The sequence below is a fragment of the Cydia amplana genome, chromosome 17 (genome assembly GCF_948474715.1).
Source record: "Cydia amplana chromosome 17, ilCydAmpl1.1, whole genome shotgun sequence".
In the NCBI taxonomy this organism is placed as follows: domain Eukaryota; kingdom Metazoa; phylum Arthropoda; class Insecta; order Lepidoptera; family Tortricidae; genus Cydia; species Cydia amplana.
The window spans coordinates 1,782,960-1,802,019 of record NC_086085.1 but is presented as its reverse complement, the minus strand read 5'-3'; the positions used below and the strand labels follow the sequence as shown (position 1 = coordinate 1,802,019).

The following is a 19,060-nucleotide window of genomic DNA, read 5'->3' as shown; positions in this document are numbered from 1 at the left end:
TGTAAAAATTTTTTGGAAGTTTAGCGCATACATTTATTTAGAAATGCAACATTTCAGTACCTAATAAAAATAGGGTTACAATTATATTTCTCCAATTATTTTTTAAATTATAAGGCGAACCAAAAGAGACTTACGACCATGTACGAGCGAAATAAACGATAACTAAATGTGGCATTCCAATACAGAAGGGACCTTATGGTTCAAGTGGAATGAGAACGTTTCCATCTGAAATTCCAACAGCTGTTTCTGATAGAATCATCCTTATTTCAGATGAAACATAAGGACCCCTCGCTGATGGAAAACCACTAATAACCATGATTCAAATATCATTCTGATATCAGTGTAACGTTCGAATTGGCCTGTTCAACACCATAGTTAAAGCAACACCCTCAACCGTTATATGTATAAAGTACCTAATAGTTTCACACGACTAACAATTTTCTTCCAAATTGAATTCTTGAAGTATTAATTATAAACTCATTATGAAGTTGGTCACGCGATGTGGGATTTAAGATATTGTCAATTCTAAAAAGACTTATGTGTGTATTTTTTCATGTGTAGTTATGATTTTTAAACTAATTTTGATATTTTAGGTACGTGTTAGTGCTAAGTTTCTATTTGCGTGAATGTTGGAGCGATTAAAGTCTTATGAAGTAAGGGTTTTTATAAGATAATTATGAGTGTTAGTGTTAGGTATTACAATATTGAAATAGCGTTTTTGTGTCTGAAATGGAAATTTTCGTGTTATCTATAACGAAAAATCTGATGTCGTTATTATGTTATATATGTTTTATCTAAATATGTAGTCTATATTTTACCCAAGCAAGTCACGATTTAAATAACGAAAGGTACAGTCGACGTCAAATATAATTATGTTTACATTTTTGCACCTTATTCCTTTGAAATAAGTCGAAAAATGTAAACATATCTTTGACATCGACTGTACCTAAGAAGATTGTTTGTATTTAATTTCTCGTTTCGTACGTTATATTTATTTTTCATTACTTAGGTAAAAATAGTTATATCATATCATTAAAGGAAGCTTTTGGTAATAAAATCCTCAAAAGATGATTTTCAGGCAGCTAATTTTACGACTAGTAAGGCCAATATAATAAACTTATAAAAACATGAAAGTTGCTTTTTTTAAGACGATTATCTCGAGCTCGACCAAGAATGGTCGAGTTGTGCATTTACAACCATAGGCTGCAGCGGGACACAGCGATCGGACCTTCCGTTCCCACCTATGGTTTTCGCCTTAACCGAACCAGTCGCGCAATGCCGTGGCCGGCCGTAAATGGCGTACGTACTTGGCGTACTTGTCGCACGATTACTAAATGACATCATTTAGATGTCAGTGTACGTTCGAATTGGCTTCACAGTTTTGGATATCTTTCTGTTACAGGACCACATAATCCGTGATGATCCTATCGGTGGGATAGCAGTGGAAGGCAACAAGCTGATTCTCCGAGGTTTGAGGAGGCATCACTCTGCCCGCTATCGGTGTAGGGCGCGAAACTCGGAGGGAAGCGCTTTGAGTGAGCCGCTCACGCTGAATGTTCTATGTAAGTTTTACTTTTCCATTTAGTATAATACCATTAGAAGTGGAAGGCAAGAAGTTGACTCTCCGAAGTCTGAGGAGGCACCACTCTGCCCGCTATCGGTGTAGGACACGAAACTAGGAGGGAAGCGCTTTGAGTGATCCACTCACGCTGAATGTTCTATGTAAGTTCTACTTTTCCATTTAGTATAATACCTACCATTAGAAGGGGAAGGCAACAAGCTGATCCTCCGGGGTCTGAGGAGGCACCACTCTGCCCGCTATCGGTGTAGAGCGAGAAACTCGGAGGGAAGCGCTTTGAGTGAACCGCTGACGCTGAATGTTCTTTGTAAGTTCTACGCTCCTGCTATCTCCTGAAGAGGATAGTCACAGTGGATGACCGCCTTTTCCATATAAACGTAGTCCACGTGTTTCTCTTTTTAGGGTTCCGTAGCCAAATGGCAAAAAACGGAACCCTTATAGATTCGTCATGTCTGTCTGTCTGTCCGTCTGTCCGTCTGTCTGTCCGTCCGTATGTCACAGCCACTTTTCTCCGAAACTATAAGAACTATACTGTTGAAACTTGGTAAGTAGATGTATTCTGTGAACCGCATTAAGATTTTCACACAAAAATAGAAAAAAAAACAATAAATTTTTGGGGTTCCCCATACTTCGAACTGAAACTCAAAATTTTTTTTTTCATCAAACCCATACGTGTGGGGTATCTATGGATAGGTCTTCAAAAATGATATTGAGGTTTCTAATATCATTTTTTTCTAAACTGAATAGTTTGCGCGAGAGACACTTCCAAAGTGGTAAAATGTGTGTCCCCCCCCCCCTGTAACTTCTAAAATAAGAGAATGATAAAACTAAAAAAAATATATGATGTACATTACCATGTAAACTTCCACCGAAAATTGGTTTGAACGAGATCTAGTAAGTAGTTTTTTTTTATACGTCATAAATCGCCTAAATACGGAACCCTTCATGGGCGAGTCCGACTCGCACTTGGCCGCTTTTTATTTTATTGTTACCTCCCAAGCTATATATTCCACATGGTGATGTGGTCAGCTTTCCGGAATATTTCGCTTCCACTTCGCCCTATTATATGCTTGACTTCGTTTTCGGATACTTTGCACTCAATCATATCTTTTAGCACTACGTCCTTCCATCTTGATTTCGGTTTACCTCTGCCTCTGCTATTACCGGAGATGGAAAATCATAATGCTAAATTCATTTTAATGTTACCTATTTTTATTTAATTATTTATTTATATGAGCCTAGAGTGTCCCACTGCTGGGCAAACGCCTCCCTATTTACTCCCTTTCCACGTATCCCGGCCTTGACCCGTCTCCCACCAGTTCCTGTCCAGTTCCTGTTACTTATTTATGGAACATTATTTTTATACAATTGCATAATTAACCGTAGCCCCTTTGTTTAACCTTACAGCCAGGCCAGAATGTTCAGCCGGCAGCGTGGTGCAGCAGCTAGCCGGAGCCCCGGGAGGCGAAGTCAGGGCTCGGTGTTCGGTCACAGCGCCGTCCATACACGACGCGGGGCCGCTGAGGTTCTACTGGACCTATAACGGGACTAAGGATGTTTTACCAGTAAGTTAACAAGCACAAGTGTTAATGCTTACTAGTTAATTAACTTCCAGCTTACTTGATTGCTTTGGATTGGATTTTTTATAAAATTTCATCTGTCTCTATCCATTTTCTCATAATTTTAGAAAAAATTTTTTGTTTTTTAATCACGACTATTGACAAGTATATCCAGGACAGTAGTAGATGAAATAACAAATTTTACTTTTGCTGTAATAATATTTGAATGCATCCTTGTGTAGAGGTATTTTTACAACAGGATAGATAAAGATAGGCGAGATACATAACAAATTTCGAAGTAAATTAGGAGACGAAGAATTATAACACGTAACTCAATTTTAATTCCGTTACCAGATACCACCATCAAACGTGACAGTCATGGGCGCCAGCAGCACCGTGGTCCACGGTCTACCGGCAGACACCGGCGAGGACCTCGGCTGGTTGGCCTGCTGGGCCAGCAATGATGTGGGGAATCAGCGGGAGCCGTGCTTATTCAGGATAATGCCTGCTGGTATGCGGAGTTCATGTTCTATTCACCTAGACAGCAATATACATATAGTTTTAATTTGATAGCTGAACCAATGCAAGGACCTATTCTCTCTCAGGCCCACTGTTGTTTCACTTTATGATAAAGAGAGATCTGACGTAAGCTATTGCCTACCTCGTTATCATAATTGAGTTAGGTCAGCATTTGACGACCGGTCTGGCCTAGTGGGTAGTGACCCTGCCTGTGAAGCCGCGGTCCTGGGTTCGAATCCCAGTAAGGGCATTTATTTGTGTGATGAGCACAGATATTTGTTCCTGAGTCATGGTTGTTTTCTATGTATTTAAGTATTTGTATATTATATATATCGTTGTCTGAGTACCCGCAACACAAGCTTTCTTGAGCTTACCGTGGGGCTTAGTCAATTTGTGTAATAATGTCCTATAATATTTATTTATTTATTTATAGTAATTGCTAGCTAGTCAAAGCGTACTTCTTTGGTCTCACGGCCCTTGGTAAATTCATACCTATCAATTAAATCAATTGACATGAGTTCTGGATGTTTTGACAACACATGATGAGCTGAGCTGAGCGTTACACTGAGGTAGAACCGATTTCTACCTCAGTGTAACGTAGGAACGCGACCATTCTCAATTAATCAGATCATTGACCATTAACCAACCCTGAAGTTGTTCTAATCTACTTAGCCACTTTCATGGTTGCTAAAACACCTCCTATTCTACAGCACTCCCAGAACCCCCAGTGAACTGCGAACTAGACAACTCCCTTCTTCGCTGCGAGCCGGGCCACGATGGCGGTCTGCCCCAGCGGTTCCTACTCGAGGTCCTCGAGGTACGGCCCTCGGAGCCAATCACCAATGAGATAGCTACGATGAACGATCAGGTGAGCACGTGTGGCGTGCCTGTGAATGTGAATCGTCCGACTTGGGATAATCGAAATTTATATGTGTGGAAATGATAACGTGACTTATTGTTCGCGCGATACGTTTTTACTATTCGGTCTTCCTTGGACTCTATCGTTATTATAATAAGGCAACCTAAGGTTTTGCCTTGTTTCGCCTGAGAATGAAAGCTGTTCTTGACTTAACAATCATGTCTGCTGGACATTGCTTTAAACGAAAACCTTAAAACTCAAATATAGTGTATATCCTAAGGTGAGTTAGGATACCTAGATAACCTTTATGCCTTTCTGTCTTTAACAACATATTATTATTTTGAATTCTGAGCTCATGTTGAGTGCTGTGATAATTTAATTCTTGTTCACTAAACATTTTAATATGCTTTGATTAAAAAAAAACATCGAACCAAACATCTTACACTAATTTTATACCTCACCAAATCACCACTTTTATCATCATTCACGCCTTCTCGATCTGATGCCGTATCCAATTTTACACCACCAGATTTTTTATTGACAATGAGTACTGGTTTATCTTTTAGGGCATATCCGGTCGAGGACTCACAGAAGCAGTCTACCGAGCCAGCAACGACGCTCCGCAGTTTGTTCTCGATGCTTTGTCCCCTGGACGCTACACATTCCTGGTCTACTCGGAGACACCCCGAGGACGGTCTCCCAGGCCTGCAGCGTTGCACAGCGTTGCAATCAATCCGTCGGATGACTTGGATAGGCCTGGTAAGAATTTTTAAGTTGAACATTTGATTAAGATTAAACGATAAATCTTTGATGTTAGGACAAAGAATGAACTTTGCTGATGACTTACCCGACCCACTGATCATATAATACCAATTCAAAGCTAACAGTACTTAAAACCGATGATGGTACCAACTTTGGAGTAAAACTAAGGCAAAAATACTCATGCTAATAAGGGCCACTTGCACCATCCCACTAACCCGGGTTAAGCGGTTAAACCGTTAACCCAGTGTCAAATTGTACTGGAAACCATGGTAACTCTGTTAACCCTGGGTTAGTGGAATGAGCAGTAGGGGTTGTGTAAAAAACAGAAAACGAGAGAATACCTGTTTGCAAAAAATATGCTTTTTTTCATATTCCGTTCAATGCCATCTGTTTTTCCAGGTTCTCTTCAAACTATGACACCAGCACCCCCACCAATGACAGCTGCCGACAACAGCGTCGCTTTACTGGTCGGCGCAGCACTGACTCTGATCTTACTGACCATCCTGACTACCTTATGCGTTGCGCTGGTCGTCATGTGCAAAAAGAAGACAAGGCCTTCGAGGGATCCTGAGCAGAGGTAATTGACATTGCTCATGGTTTTAGGTAAGCGTTGCTCTGCTGATAAAACTAGTAGGCACACCAGGGTGCCTTACGTTTGAGGTGGAAAATTAAAAATTATGGTTCCCGCTTATTGACCGGATTGGTTCCTTTCGGAATAAAAGTTGCCTGGAATTCGTTGGCTAGTTGGGTAGACAATATTCGGAGGATTGCAGGGCACTTCTGAATGAGACTAGCCCAAGACCGGCATAAGTGGTGTACACGAAGAGAAGCCTAGGCTCAGCAGTGGGCAACAGGAGGCTAAAATGATGGCGATAATGATGATGATTCCAATTCTGGAGATGACTTGAAATGAATAAAATCTTTTTACTTTTTTGTTAAACTTTCTTATAAGTCGTTTACAAAATTTAGATTAAAAAGAGTTGGAAGGCTATTAGCTACTTTATTGCTTTATGTGACAACATAATAAACTTTCATACAACTAAGAGCACATGGGCATAAACCGTAGAACACTGTGGTTACGATGTGTTACGCAAGCCTGCGAAATCGGGGAACCGGTTGACCCGCGAAATCTTCACACACTCTGGCCAAAACTTTCGGGATCAGTCTACAGGAAGTTTCTAAAAACATGTCTACGGTTAAAGATTCTTTATCCTCATATGATGATGTTTTCCCTATCCAGTACAATCCTGAGACGAAGCGTCGGAGTATCAATGTACGGAGGATCCTCGATATCTCCCAGCGTGGTGCCAACCGTCGTTGTGAGAGGGCATCGAGGGTCGCGCGTGCTGGCTGCTAGATGGTCGGGCGTTTTAGATGACGCGCCCTTAGCTGTGCTGGCTTTGGATACCAGAGCACATGGTAAGGAGAAACAGATTTATTTACCACACCAATTCGGAAAGGGTCGCATCTTTGCACTTTTCCTCTGGACTGCAAAGTAAAGTCTAAGTATGCTTTTCAGTTGTTTCTTCAAGTTAACTGAAAGTATGGATAGGTAATGATTTTTAATGATAAATATTTAATTATATTAATTTCGATTAGATTGGTAATGCATATTTTACAGCTACTAAAAATAATAAAAACTCCGAAGAAAGCAAGGAGAAAACTCAGCATAATATTATGTGGTAAAAGCGAACCGATGCAACGTTCAATATTTCACTTTAATTCTCGTTTCATTTATTTATGTTTTCTTCAAAACGATTACCTTTGTGAAGTAAAGTTGTAAGTTAATACAATCTTGTTAATGTGAATTTATGATTTCTTTCAGATGATGTAGACAGTCAGAGCGAAGAACATCAGGAGACTGAATTCACAAAGAGTATGGACGATATGGAAACTCAAACAGATTCGTAATCTACACAACAAAAGAAAACAAAATAAGTGCCTTAAATTAGTTTAAATTGGGACATTAAGAATGATAATTAAAAATAAGTCATTTAAATGCTAATAAATTTAAAAGGAAAAACGATGTAGAACCTGATGAAGATGATCTACTAAGATAAAGACCTTTCCAGACGGATCAAGAACTTGCAGGCGATTTTCGTTACATTGCGGTATTTGGTCGATCGACTGAATTCATTATTCTGTAGTTAGCGATGTGTCGAATATTACATGCAAGTTCTCGCGCCTTTTGGGACTTAATCTATATTCCTAAACTGATGTTTTAAAAACAAGCAACAACGGTTGCACTCCGGGAGTGCCGATAGAAGTGAAAACTCACCTCGCTATGTTACCGACGCCCGGTAACACGATACATACGTTTAGCGGAGGTATTCTATTTATTTATTATATATTATTATCATTCTCAAATAAGATCACACTTTTTCATTGACATGTTTATTTACATTCTGCCATGACAACGTCAAATTATTTGAACATAGGTAAAGAGTCTTGAAAAGGAGTACGCAACATAAATGTCAAATAACAATGAGTTTTTCTTTCTTGATTTAAATGCCATCTAAATTTATGAGTGGCCATCTAAACCTTACGCCCGCGTTACGTTACGGTCACGTGATCGCCTTATGCCCCTTACGGTCACGTGATCGCCTTACGCTGTCTCGAGTTTATCATTTTTTTCCCCACCTCAAAAAGTGCCCAGCGCCGCTAAAGAAGTTTTCACTTCAAAAACACTGCTAACTGATGTTAGCAGTGTTTTTTTTTAAATCATCAATGAATTCAAATTTAAATTTAAATCAATGTAAAAGATGACAAATTGCATGGTTCAGTATTATTTTATTAGTGATAAATGTAATATTGTAAAGTAGATTGTTTTAAAAACAAGATATTGTAATCCTTTAGACGCATAAAACCACAAACGCGAAATACCAATCCCAGGTTTTTTGGTATTTTGCGCACTTCTAAAAAATATTACGCAAAACGCCAACTACGCATAATACCACAAACGCGAAATACCAACCTGACGTGTTGTGGTGTTAACGAACCTAACCTATCTACCTACCTACCTACGCTTTTTTCCCCAAAGTGTAATGTTTTAAAGGATATCACACTAAATCAATAGGTAGGTAGGTTAGGTTCGTTAGGTAGCTTCAGATGCCCGAAGGGCAAACCGCTCAGAAATAGGAGCCCCGTTCGCGGGGCTCCGTCTAGTCAAGTTGTGAAGGAAATGATTTTGGAAAATAAACAGTGCTGTGTTAACATACCCATGTATCGTACAACGTTTTACAGTACATTATGGCCCTTTAAATTTCTTTCTTTTAGGTGGTATTCCGCATACATGGTATTTAGCGTGATTTGTGTTTTGCGTAATTTCATGTTGGCGTTATGCGTAGTTGGTGTTTTGCGTAGTTGGTGTTTCGCTTAAGTGATTTTTTGCGTAGAGTTGGTGATTCGCGTTTGTGGTTTTATGCGTCTAAAGGATTGTAATTGAGTGAATTTAGTTAGTTCTGTATGTGCACGTAGCATAGAGTTAGCAATTTTTATCAGACTATATATTTTAGTACTTTTCAGTTTTATTTTTCTATGTTTCCAATTTCCAATTTTTCTATTTAAAGAAGAGAGTGCAAAAATGTTAACTGCCGATTAAAGAAAGATTTTGTCTGCCAATGTTACTATAATTACTGTGTTTTTGTAAATAAAAGAATACGGGTAATATATTTATAAACTTAAGTATTACTATTATATAATTCCCATACAAGATTAGCTATATAATTATTAAGATGAGTTATGCCTAGGCCGGTTTGTTGTATTTTTGGCTCGTTTTTTGTAGTGAACATGATTCAAAATAAAAAAATAAATAGGTTTGTTAGTTCTGCCCTTAGCCCACTTATTATTTTATTGTTTATATAGGTATTTAATATATTAACATTATTAATGTAAATATTTTACGACAATTTAGAACCATCTCACCGATTATAAAATACAATAAAAACCTAACGTTTGTAAGTGTCCAAATCAAAATATCACTAAGACAATTGTTATAAATTAAAAGAAATAAGCACTAACAATGTTATGATAAAATATGATTAACAGTTACATATTACTTATTAATATACTTTGGTTTGGACATATGCAATCGTTGTTGATAGTTCCAATGTAATAGTTAATTTTAAGAATTGATGTTATATCTTAAGACATAGACCTACGTAGAAATATTACGACGCCAAAGAATAGAACAATGAAAAATGGACAAAATATTTCTGATGTATACGTTTTAGTATCACATTGATTAGACAGGAACGTTTGTATTGGAATTAAACTTTATATTTTATGAAAAATAATTGTGTTTTACGTAATGTTAATGATATTATTTTGTAATTATTTACAAACATAAACATATAAAAACAGAAATAATACCTACAAAATTAAAATTAAGTAACTAAAACTATCTACCTATTTACACGTATTTACAAATAAAAAAACCTTTTTACGCGCCTAGTTAATAAGGCTGAGCTGAGAAATTAGGGAACTTACTAAAAGAAACAAATAATCCATCAAATTGAGAATATCCTTAGAAATTTAGCGCATTCATATACACACATTGAATTATTATTACTAACGTATAGAACCGACACACAGAAACAGTATTTTGAGGTTGTTGTTATTTTGCCAACAAACCATAGAAGCAGAGCGTGAGTCTCGCGACCTAGACGCGTAAGCGCCATGTATTATACGGCGCTTATGACGTTTTGTCCACGTGGTACACGTGGCGATTGCGACAATTTCATTGTTTGGTATGGCTTCTCTATAGTAATAATATCTCAATATACACAGAATCAATTCGATTCTCAAAGCCTTTATGATAGGATAATACAATAGGATAATACAAATCAGATTCACTTAAAAATATTACAATTTGCTTAGCAGTAGCCCTCACACTAGGTCAAGCCTGTGTCGTGAGGGTTCAGGCGGAGTATGTCACTTTCTTAGGACGTCACATTCTGAGTTTGTCACTTTCTGACTTTGTCACTTTCTGAGATCGTCACATTCTGAGTTCGTCACTTTCTGACTTTGTCACTTTCTGAGATCGTCACTTTCTGAGTACGACACTTTCTGAGGACGTCACTTTCTGAGTACGTCACTTTCTGAGAACGCCACTTTCTGAGGACGTCACTTTCTGAGTTCGTCACTTTTTTGGCATAGGTACGATTTAACAGTATAATATACCTGCACGAAAGATGTATACTGCCAGCAACCAGATTAGCTGTTCGACATACGGTCGCTTTTATATCCTACATACCAATACCAATCTCTGTTTGTCTTACGCCTGACTGGTAGATAATTCCATTTGGCAAAACGTCCTATGTGTCGTGCAATAAAGTTAAAATAGAGAAATAAATAATAATAAAAAACAATCTAATTATGTTTCAATCAGAGTATTTAATTCAGAATAAGTACTTAGAAACTACAAGCACCAAAACATTTAGCCACAGATTGGAGTTAGGCCGGCAACAGCTTCGATTCAATACACATAAATGTTTCGCACAGTAGGAACCATGATTTTATCATTCGCCGCTGTGATTAGCTCGTGAAGGTATCACGGCAAGCTCGCTGACACCAGTAGAAGATCATTCCAACATATTTACATTTAAACGGACTGCCGCTCCTTTCGTGACAACATATTCTTCAGCATACCGCGTCTTCTGTCATGTCTCCATAAACTCAAACGTCTTTTTTTCTGATGATAGTGTAAATTTTGGATGCCTATCTGCGTATAAAATCAGCATTGCAGTTTTGTTTCAGACAATATTTCTTCTCGTGTCATCTGTGGAGAATAGGCGTCAATGGATTTTTTCTTCAAAGCGTTGCCGAATTTCAGAATATATGTTCAGCCATCAATCACTTCTGCGTATGGAGTGATCCATACTCTCATAGTTCTCATGTTCTTTATTTGTTTGTTTTCTTCCTATATAGGTTACACCTAGTAGTCAACAACCTCATAACCAAACTGAACGAGGAACACTTCTACACAATAGGCTACGCTGATGATCTGGCAATATTAATATCGGGTAAATTTGCCAGTACAGTATGCGACCTCACCCAGGCAGCTCTTCGGATCGTAGAACGCTGGTGTAGAGAATTTGACCTATCAGTTAACCCCACCAAAACAGAAATGGTAATGTTCACCAATAAAAGGGCACTTGGCAACTTTACCAGACCAACACTCTTCCAGACTGAGCTACAGCTGACCGACGAAGTTAAGTACTTAGGACTAACTCTCGACAGTAAACTCAACTGGAACAATCACATCAACAAACGCATAGACAGGGCGGGAGTAGTCTTCTGGCAGTGCAGAAGGATGATTGGTAAGAGGTGGGGACTCAACCCGATAATTACCCTTTGGCTCTATAAGACTATAATCCGCCCCCTACTCTGTTACGGTGCTCTGGTTTGGTGGCCAAGAACAAACCTAGGCAACGTACGAGACAAGCTACAAAGACTCCAGAGGCTCGCATGTGCGGCCACCACTGGCTGCACGAGGTCTACTCCGACTGCAGCCATGGAGGTCATGCTAAACCTTCCACCGCTGCACCTACACATACAGCAAGAGGCCAGTCTCTCAGCGGTAAGGTTGCGAACCCTCAACATATGGTCTAACATCACAGGAGCACTTCACACAATATGCCTGGATAGGGTATACAACGAATTTCCAGTGCTCAGGGCGGGCACGGATAGAATTCACAAACAAGCCATCTTTGACAAAAGGTACAAAATACAATTATATGAGGACGACAACTACGAAGGACTCAATCCCCGGGAGCTGAGAATCTTCACAGATGGGTCCAAAACAGACAGCGGATCGGGCTCTGGAACCTTTTCAGAAGACCTGAACATGTCAATCACCACTCCGCTAGGAGCCCATAACTCGGTATTCCAAGCTGAGTGCATGGGCATCATAAACGCGGCGGCTGCCATCGCTGCAAGGAAGGTAGTAGGATCCTCCATCCGCATACTCTCCGACAGTAGAGCAGTCTTAATGGCCCTAAAAAGCCATATAATCACATCCAAACTTATACACGAATGCCACGAACGACTAATGGAGGTATGTCAGAACAATAAGATCACCTTACAATGGATCAAGGGACACAGCGGATCCCGAGGTAACGATGCTGCGGACGAGCTCGCCAGACTAGGATCGGGTGCGGGGGCGATTGGCCCGGAACCGATTCTCCCGATACCGTTCAGTAAGGTACGCTCAATGCTGCTGGCACGTACGGGGAAACTACACACAGAACACTGGCTAAACCAGACTGGATGCAGACAGGCCAAACAAGCCATGCCTGGCATCAACGGTAAGCTCACAAGGGCGCTCCTTCAACTAGGAAAGGTTCGACTGAGTATGGTAACCAGTGTCATAACAGGTCATGGACTCTTTAACAAACATCTTTTTACAACAGGTGTCACAGACAGTCCCCTATGCCGTGGATGCATGGAGACAGAAGAAACAGCCTCTCACGTGGTGCTGGAATGCAGCGGAGTGGCCCCATACAGGGCAAAACATCTCGGATCCCCGAGAGACCTCCCCGAGGTCCTACTCAACATCAAAGGTTTGATAGGATTCCTCGAGGAGCTGGGCTGGCAGGACTAGCCCACATCCCCATCACGCAAAATAGGCGCAAGACGTCGAGTTGCGGAAAATCGCCCGAACTACAATACAATACAATAGGTTACACGATGAATTTTTAAATTATTATTACATTATACTTTTAGCCTGACAATAAAAATCTAGCATGTCGCCGATTTGACATCGCAGATTTTTTTTCTATTTAAAATGCGAAACTACAAAAAGGTTATATATAAGTAGTTTGTCAAAGGACTGTCTCATTTCAAACATAGACAGAGATAATCATACTATCTTTGTCTTACTCTAGTACTAGCACCCAATAGAAAAGGATGAGTATATTTTGTATTAAGCTTAGAATAAATTTAAAAGTGGAAAAATTACTGTCTTGGGTGAGACTTGAACTCACGGCCTCTGGATCGATACTCCAGCGCTCTGCCATCTGAGCCACCAAGACCTCATCCATAGCCAGCAAATCTTTCCACCATATTATGGTAGCCGTTTATGAAGTGTAACACTCTTACGGTAGATGTCGCTACGGTCCCCTTGACCCATAATATGGTGGAAAGATTTGCTGGCTATGGATGAGGTCTTGGTGGCTCAGATGGCAGAGCGCTGGAGTATCGATCCAGAGGCCGTGAGTTCAAGTCTCACCCAAGACAGTAATTTTTACACTTTTAAATTTATTCTAAGCTTAATAGCATCGTTCGCAGACGTTTCTGCTTGTTAAAAATTAAAATTATATTTTGTATTGTTCTTATTTAATGACAAATTGGTTTGACCAACTATACTTTACAGTCCGTTAACTCTCAGAATGAACTTCGTTTTTCGGGTAAAATCGGACGTAATCGCGTAATAGAAAATATCTTTTTTAATGTTGATCCTAGCGAAAAAAAGTAGCATTTATTTTATAAGAAATCTCAAATAGATTATTTACGTAAAAGATAATTTTTTGCTGTGGGCTACCGTTTACGAGTTATTTACGAATAACTAAAAAATAACAACCTTAGAATAAATTATACGTGACTTTCCCACTTTAATATATTTTAAAACATTGATCCTAGCGAAAAAGTGTACTGAATCTTTTTAGGACATCGTGGTTTGTACCACCTTGTATAGAGTAGTTAATACCACCATAACTAGTAGGTAAGTAAATATTTAAATTCATATTAAAATATGTGACTTTTAAGTATTTACTATATTTACAAATTAAATTTAAAATTATTGTTTTAATTTATTATTTTATTTTAGAGTAAATTTGAATTAAAACTAGAGATAAAATAAAAAACACAAACTATAAAATATACTTACTTACCTACAAAAAAAATGTGACTGTTATTACCACTCTATATAATTTCAGCCAGAAGTAGTAAATGACGGTGTGACGTTCTGCTTTCAAATTCTGATTCTATTTTATATAGAATATGACAAAAACTCAAATAGCAATATAGTCATCAACCAAAAATTAAGCATAACGTCATTAAATTAGGGCTTATTTTACGTTGAGACAATAGGTATCCCTAACTTTTTGCGGTAAGTTTAAAACTTTTTGTGAGTGAGTAAGAAAGCAGAACAGCAGTATCACCTTCGCGTGTTACCGCCGATACCCGATGTAAGTATCTTTCTAAAATCCGAAGGTCATTAGAGTTAACGAACTGTAGATAATATGTTGCGCTAGCTTCGACCCGCGACTTCATCTGCGTGGAAATATAATGATGATGATGATGATTTATAAACAATAATTAGGTCCTTCCCCGGGCCTCAAATCACATCCATACATAATTTTATGTAAATATAAATAGTGAGTTACTGAAATGTTCTGCCGCCAGAGTACAGCACAAAGAGTAGTATAATATACAGCTCAAACCATAGCGTAACTTATATAGACTCTCTACGGAAAGAGAAGAGTCGTGGAATGTATATTGACTATATTGTATAGGGCCCAATACATTCACGACTCTTCTCTTTCCGAACAGTACGGTTACCATCAGACTTATCTTGGTCTAACTCTAAAGTCTCTACGGAAAGAGAAGAGTCGTGAAATGTATGAGAATTTTAGCCTTGGAGAATTAGTAAAGTTTTAGTAAAAAATGCTACCTACTATGTGAAGTATGTAGAAGTAATGAAAGAACTAAGCAAAATGGTGTTCTGTATGTTTTGGAATAGAGAAGTGAATAAATCTATATTTTATTCAAACAATGATTTTTTTTAATTCTCTTATGAATGACACCTTTCGACACCGGTATTTGGTCGATCGACTTAAACGAGTGCACTTACTTTTAAATAATATTTGGCGTGACGTGACGTAACGTTCAAGGTCACAAGCAGACTCGAAACGTCAGGCCAAAATATTAAAAGTTACTGCAATGTCTCAATTATGCATATTATCGATAGAAACAGAAACATAATAATTGACACTTTACTGCGAATACTTATTTATTGAATCAACCACTTCCTCCCAAAATTCTTCGATGTCCTCTTCTGCGACGCCATTTATTAAATGTCTAGAAACAATATAGCTTTATTATTATGAACACAAGAACAATTTGGCAGGACTAATAGTCATATTTTAGTTCTTTATTTTCCGTAGACACAGCACCACCACTTTTTACACCTGAAAAACCAATTACTTTTAGGGATAGCTCGTGGTGAATTATCGCTTAATTTTTTACACAAACTTTCCCTGGCGTAGCGTATTGAGCGTAGTTTTACCTTTTGTTTTATTAGATCAATCACGTAAGCTAATTGTAAATTGGTGCTCTTCTAGATTTCATACAATACCATCTAATAAATATGTACTTAATAATGAATATGGAAACATAATCCATAGCGACTCTATTCATTCCATATTCGTTCGCTATTCACTTTTGACGTAAGTCATTTGGGTATGTTACAATAATTAAAGTCATTGGAATAAAAAGTTTTTACTGTATCGCAGTTCTTTTTGCAATTTTGATACTTAGTGTTTAAAACAGTATGTCGTTAGTGGTTTGAATGTTTTTTTTTTGAAGTGAGCGTTGTTACCATCAACAGGAGCATCGTGGAAAAGTATTTTGCTGCCATACTTTTTTGTTTGGCTCTAGACGTCCATTTATAAAATGTCATTCATTCTATGTAATGGCGTGGGATGTGTTGATTTGGTTTAATTACTCTTTAACTTATTCTCGTTACTAAAAAGTGTTCCTTGGAATCGAATATATGTATGACATTCTAAGAAATATGATTAAATTTATCGTATAGGTATATAGATAGCATGCTTATCGAATGGTAGGCCAAATTCGGCATGAATATGATTTGAGGCCCGGGGAAGGACATAATTATTATCATCATCATATTTCCACGCAGATGAAGTCGCGGGTCGAAGCTAGCGCACCATATTATCTAATTATAGTTGGAACTATACTCATCCTTTTCTTTTGGGTGCTAGTACTAGAGTAAGACAAAGATAGTATGATTATCTCTGTCTATGTTTAAAATGAGACTGTCCTTTGACAAACTACTTATATATAACCTTTTTGTAGTTTCGCATTTTAAATAGAAAAAAATCAGCGATGTCAAATCGGCGACATGCTAGATTTTTATTGTCAGGCTAAAAGTATAATGTAATAACAATTTAAAAATTCATCGTGTAACCTATATAGGAAGAAAACAAACAAATAAAGAACATGAGAACTATGAGAGTATGGATCACTCCATACGCAGAAGTGATTGATGGCTGAACATATATTCTGAAATTCGGCAACGCTTTGAAGAAAAAATCCATTGACGCCTATTCTCCACAGATGACACGAGAAGAAATATTGTCTGAAACAAAACTGCAATGCTGATTTTATACGCAGATAGGTATCCAAAATTTACACTATCATCAGAAAAAAAGACGTTTGAGTTTATGGAGACATGACAGAAGACGCGGTATGCTGAAGAATATGTTGTTACGAAAGGAGCGGCAGTCCGTTTAAATGTAGATATGTTGGAATGACCTTCTACTGGTGTCAGCGAGCTTGCCGTGATACCTTCACGAGCTAATCACAGTGGCGAATGATAAAATCATGGTTCCTACTGTGCGAAACATTTATGTGTATTGAATCGAAGCTGTTGCCGGCCTAACTCCAATCTGTGGCTAATTGTTTTGGTGCTTGTAGTTTCTAAGTACTTATTCTGAATTAAATACTCTGATTGAAACATAATTAGATTGTTTTTTATTATTATTTATTTCTCTATTTTCACTTTATTGCACGACACATAGGACGTTTTGCCAAATGGAGTTATCTACCAGTCAGGCGTAAGACAAACAGAGATTGGTATTGGTATGTAGGATATAAAAGCGACCGTATGTCACAGCGACAGCTAATCTGGTCGCTGGCAGTATACATCTTTCGTGCAGGTATATTATACTGTTAAATCGTACCTATGCCAAAAAAGTGACGAACTCAGAAAGTGACGTCCTCAGAAAGTGGCGTTCTCAGAAAGTGACGTACTCAGAAAGTGACGTCCTCAGAAAGTGTCGTACTCAGAAAGTGACGATCTCAGAAAGTGACAAAGTCAGAAAGTGACGAACTCAGAATGTGACGATCTCAGAAAGTGACAAAGTCAGAAAGTGACAAACTCAGAATGTGACGTCCTAAGAAAGTGACATACTCCGCCTGAACCGTCGTGAGGACTCTAGGAAATTCCAGTAGATTTATCAATAAGATGATGCGACAAAAAATACAGATAAAAAAAACGAGTTTACAAATATAAATGAGCTAATATAAATTAAACTATTTTTAAAAACTAACAAACAATCTATATTTTTATTATTATTATAAACTTATGGTATAAGCTGTGCGAGCGTGGGAGTGTGTGTGAGTGTGTGTGTGTGTGTGTGTGTGTGTGTGTGTGTGTGCGTGTGTGTACGTGAAAGAGAGATGTTGTGTTTACTGCAAAGGCTTTAATGTATCTTCTGTTGCCTGGTACGAGAGAGAGATTAACCACATACGAACAATGGTCTGAAATTCTTTAACTGTCATATCTTGTACATTGAAGAGTTTTGATATATGGTTATAAATAAACGGATGGAGGAATTGTGGGAAGCGTCTTGCATAAGGCGTTCTCGTCTTATTTTGAGGGACGCGGAAGATCCTTTTACTGCGGAACGATGCGAAACCGGGAGAATTTAATGTGTTTCGATGCATTATCGTGGCTACCTTAAGAATAAACAACTGGCGGACTGAGAGAGTGTTAGTTTCGGACAGCAGTTGGTTTGTTGGGAATTGGAAGGGCTTCTTGTGCATTACTTTTAATACTGACCTTTGTGCCCTTTCTATGCTAAGCATCGCTGTAATACCTGCCCCACCCCAGACCGTATACAGTATCCCAGAATAGACTGACATAAAGTCACATACACTAGTGTTAGGACCCGCTGATCAGCAGAGTTGCGGAGCAGGCGCATTACATACGTGAGCTTCCTTACACGATTAGAGAGAGTTGCTATATGGTGTTTAAAGGAGAAATGCTGATCGATATCCACGCCTAAGTAACGCACGCACTCCACGCGGCCAATCGAGTTCACTGATGGGTCCGTCGACAGCGAGTTAGATGAACCGTTAATATATAGTGACGTTAGATGATTTGGTTCAGAGGCCTTGGTTTTATGGAAGCAGATGTATTTTGTTTTATTGATGTTCAGGGAGAGTAGATTGTTGTCTAGCCAGTCTTTCAGGGTATTCATTCCTGCTTCTGCTTTTTGTAGGGCGTCTTGCCATGTAGAGCCATAGTATAATGCCGCTGTATCGTCAGCGTAACATATGAGATCACCTGTAGAAGCACTGACTGAGAAAATCAGAGATGCGATTTATTTGAAATACTTCTATTTAAAATGCAAATACAAAATGCAAAATACCTATTTTGTATTTTGCATTTAAATGCCTTTTAGTAAAAACCATTTTGTATTTTATTTGAAATACTTTTCGAGACGTATTTTGCATTTTTAATATTCATTTCAAAATGCAAAATACTTTGTGATTAAGTTTAGCCAACATTACCAGTCAAACAAAATGAAATGAACGAATGACGCTTGTATTGCCGAATTTGACCGATAGAGGCGCCTGCTAGCGCCTGGCGCCAGCGCCAGGAGGCCGATTTTTGAAATTCGACCGCTCGATTTCGTGTATTTCGTTCAGTAATATCTCCACTACTAGGCATGTAAATTCTACTAATAGAATCAA

General features: G+C 38.4%; 2 protein-coding genes across 2 annotated transcripts in view; both read left to right on the top strand.

Moving 5' to 3' along the window:
* The window catches only part of LOC134655752 (nephrin-like), a 102,345-nt gene extending 95,153 nt beyond the window's left edge, over positions 1–7,192 (top strand). Inside the window, exons 9-16 of the mRNA XM_063511218.1 lie at positions 1,403–1,562; positions 2,987–3,144; positions 3,493–3,649; positions 4,368–4,525; positions 5,083–5,275; positions 5,678–5,855; positions 6,519–6,697; positions 7,104–7,192. Coding sequence (XP_063367288.1) covers positions 1,403–1,562; positions 2,987–3,144; positions 3,493–3,649; positions 4,368–4,525; positions 5,083–5,275; positions 5,678–5,855; positions 6,519–6,697; positions 7,104–7,189 — 1,269 coding nt within the window. The 3' untranslated portion in view covers positions 7,190–7,192. The remainder of the gene's footprint in view (positions 1–1,402; positions 1,563–2,986; positions 3,145–3,492; positions 3,650–4,367; positions 4,526–5,082; positions 5,276–5,677; positions 5,856–6,518; positions 6,698–7,103) is intronic.
* Positions 7,193–11,405: 4,213 nt separating this feature from the next.
* Positions 11,406–12,846, top strand: LOC134656035 (uncharacterized). Its single transcript, XM_063511551.1, has 2 exons — positions 11,406–12,635; positions 12,691–12,846. The coding sequence occupies exons 1-2, from the start codon at positions 11,406–11,408 to the stop codon at positions 12,844–12,846; spliced, it is 1,386 nt and encodes a 461-aa protein (XP_063367621.1).
* The last annotated feature ends 6,214 nt before the right edge of the window (positions 12,847–19,060 follow it).

Bases quoted from the DNA above. Each gene is read 5' to 3' on its own strand.
- LOC134656035 (XM_063511551.1), top strand. From the start codon at position 11,406: ATGGTAATGTTCACCAATAAAAGGGCACTTGGCAACTTTACCAGACCA. The intron at 12,636-12,690 runs GTAACCAGTGTC...TTTTTACAACAG, and splicing joins GAAAGGTTCGACTGAGTATG to GTGTCACAGACAGTCCCCTA.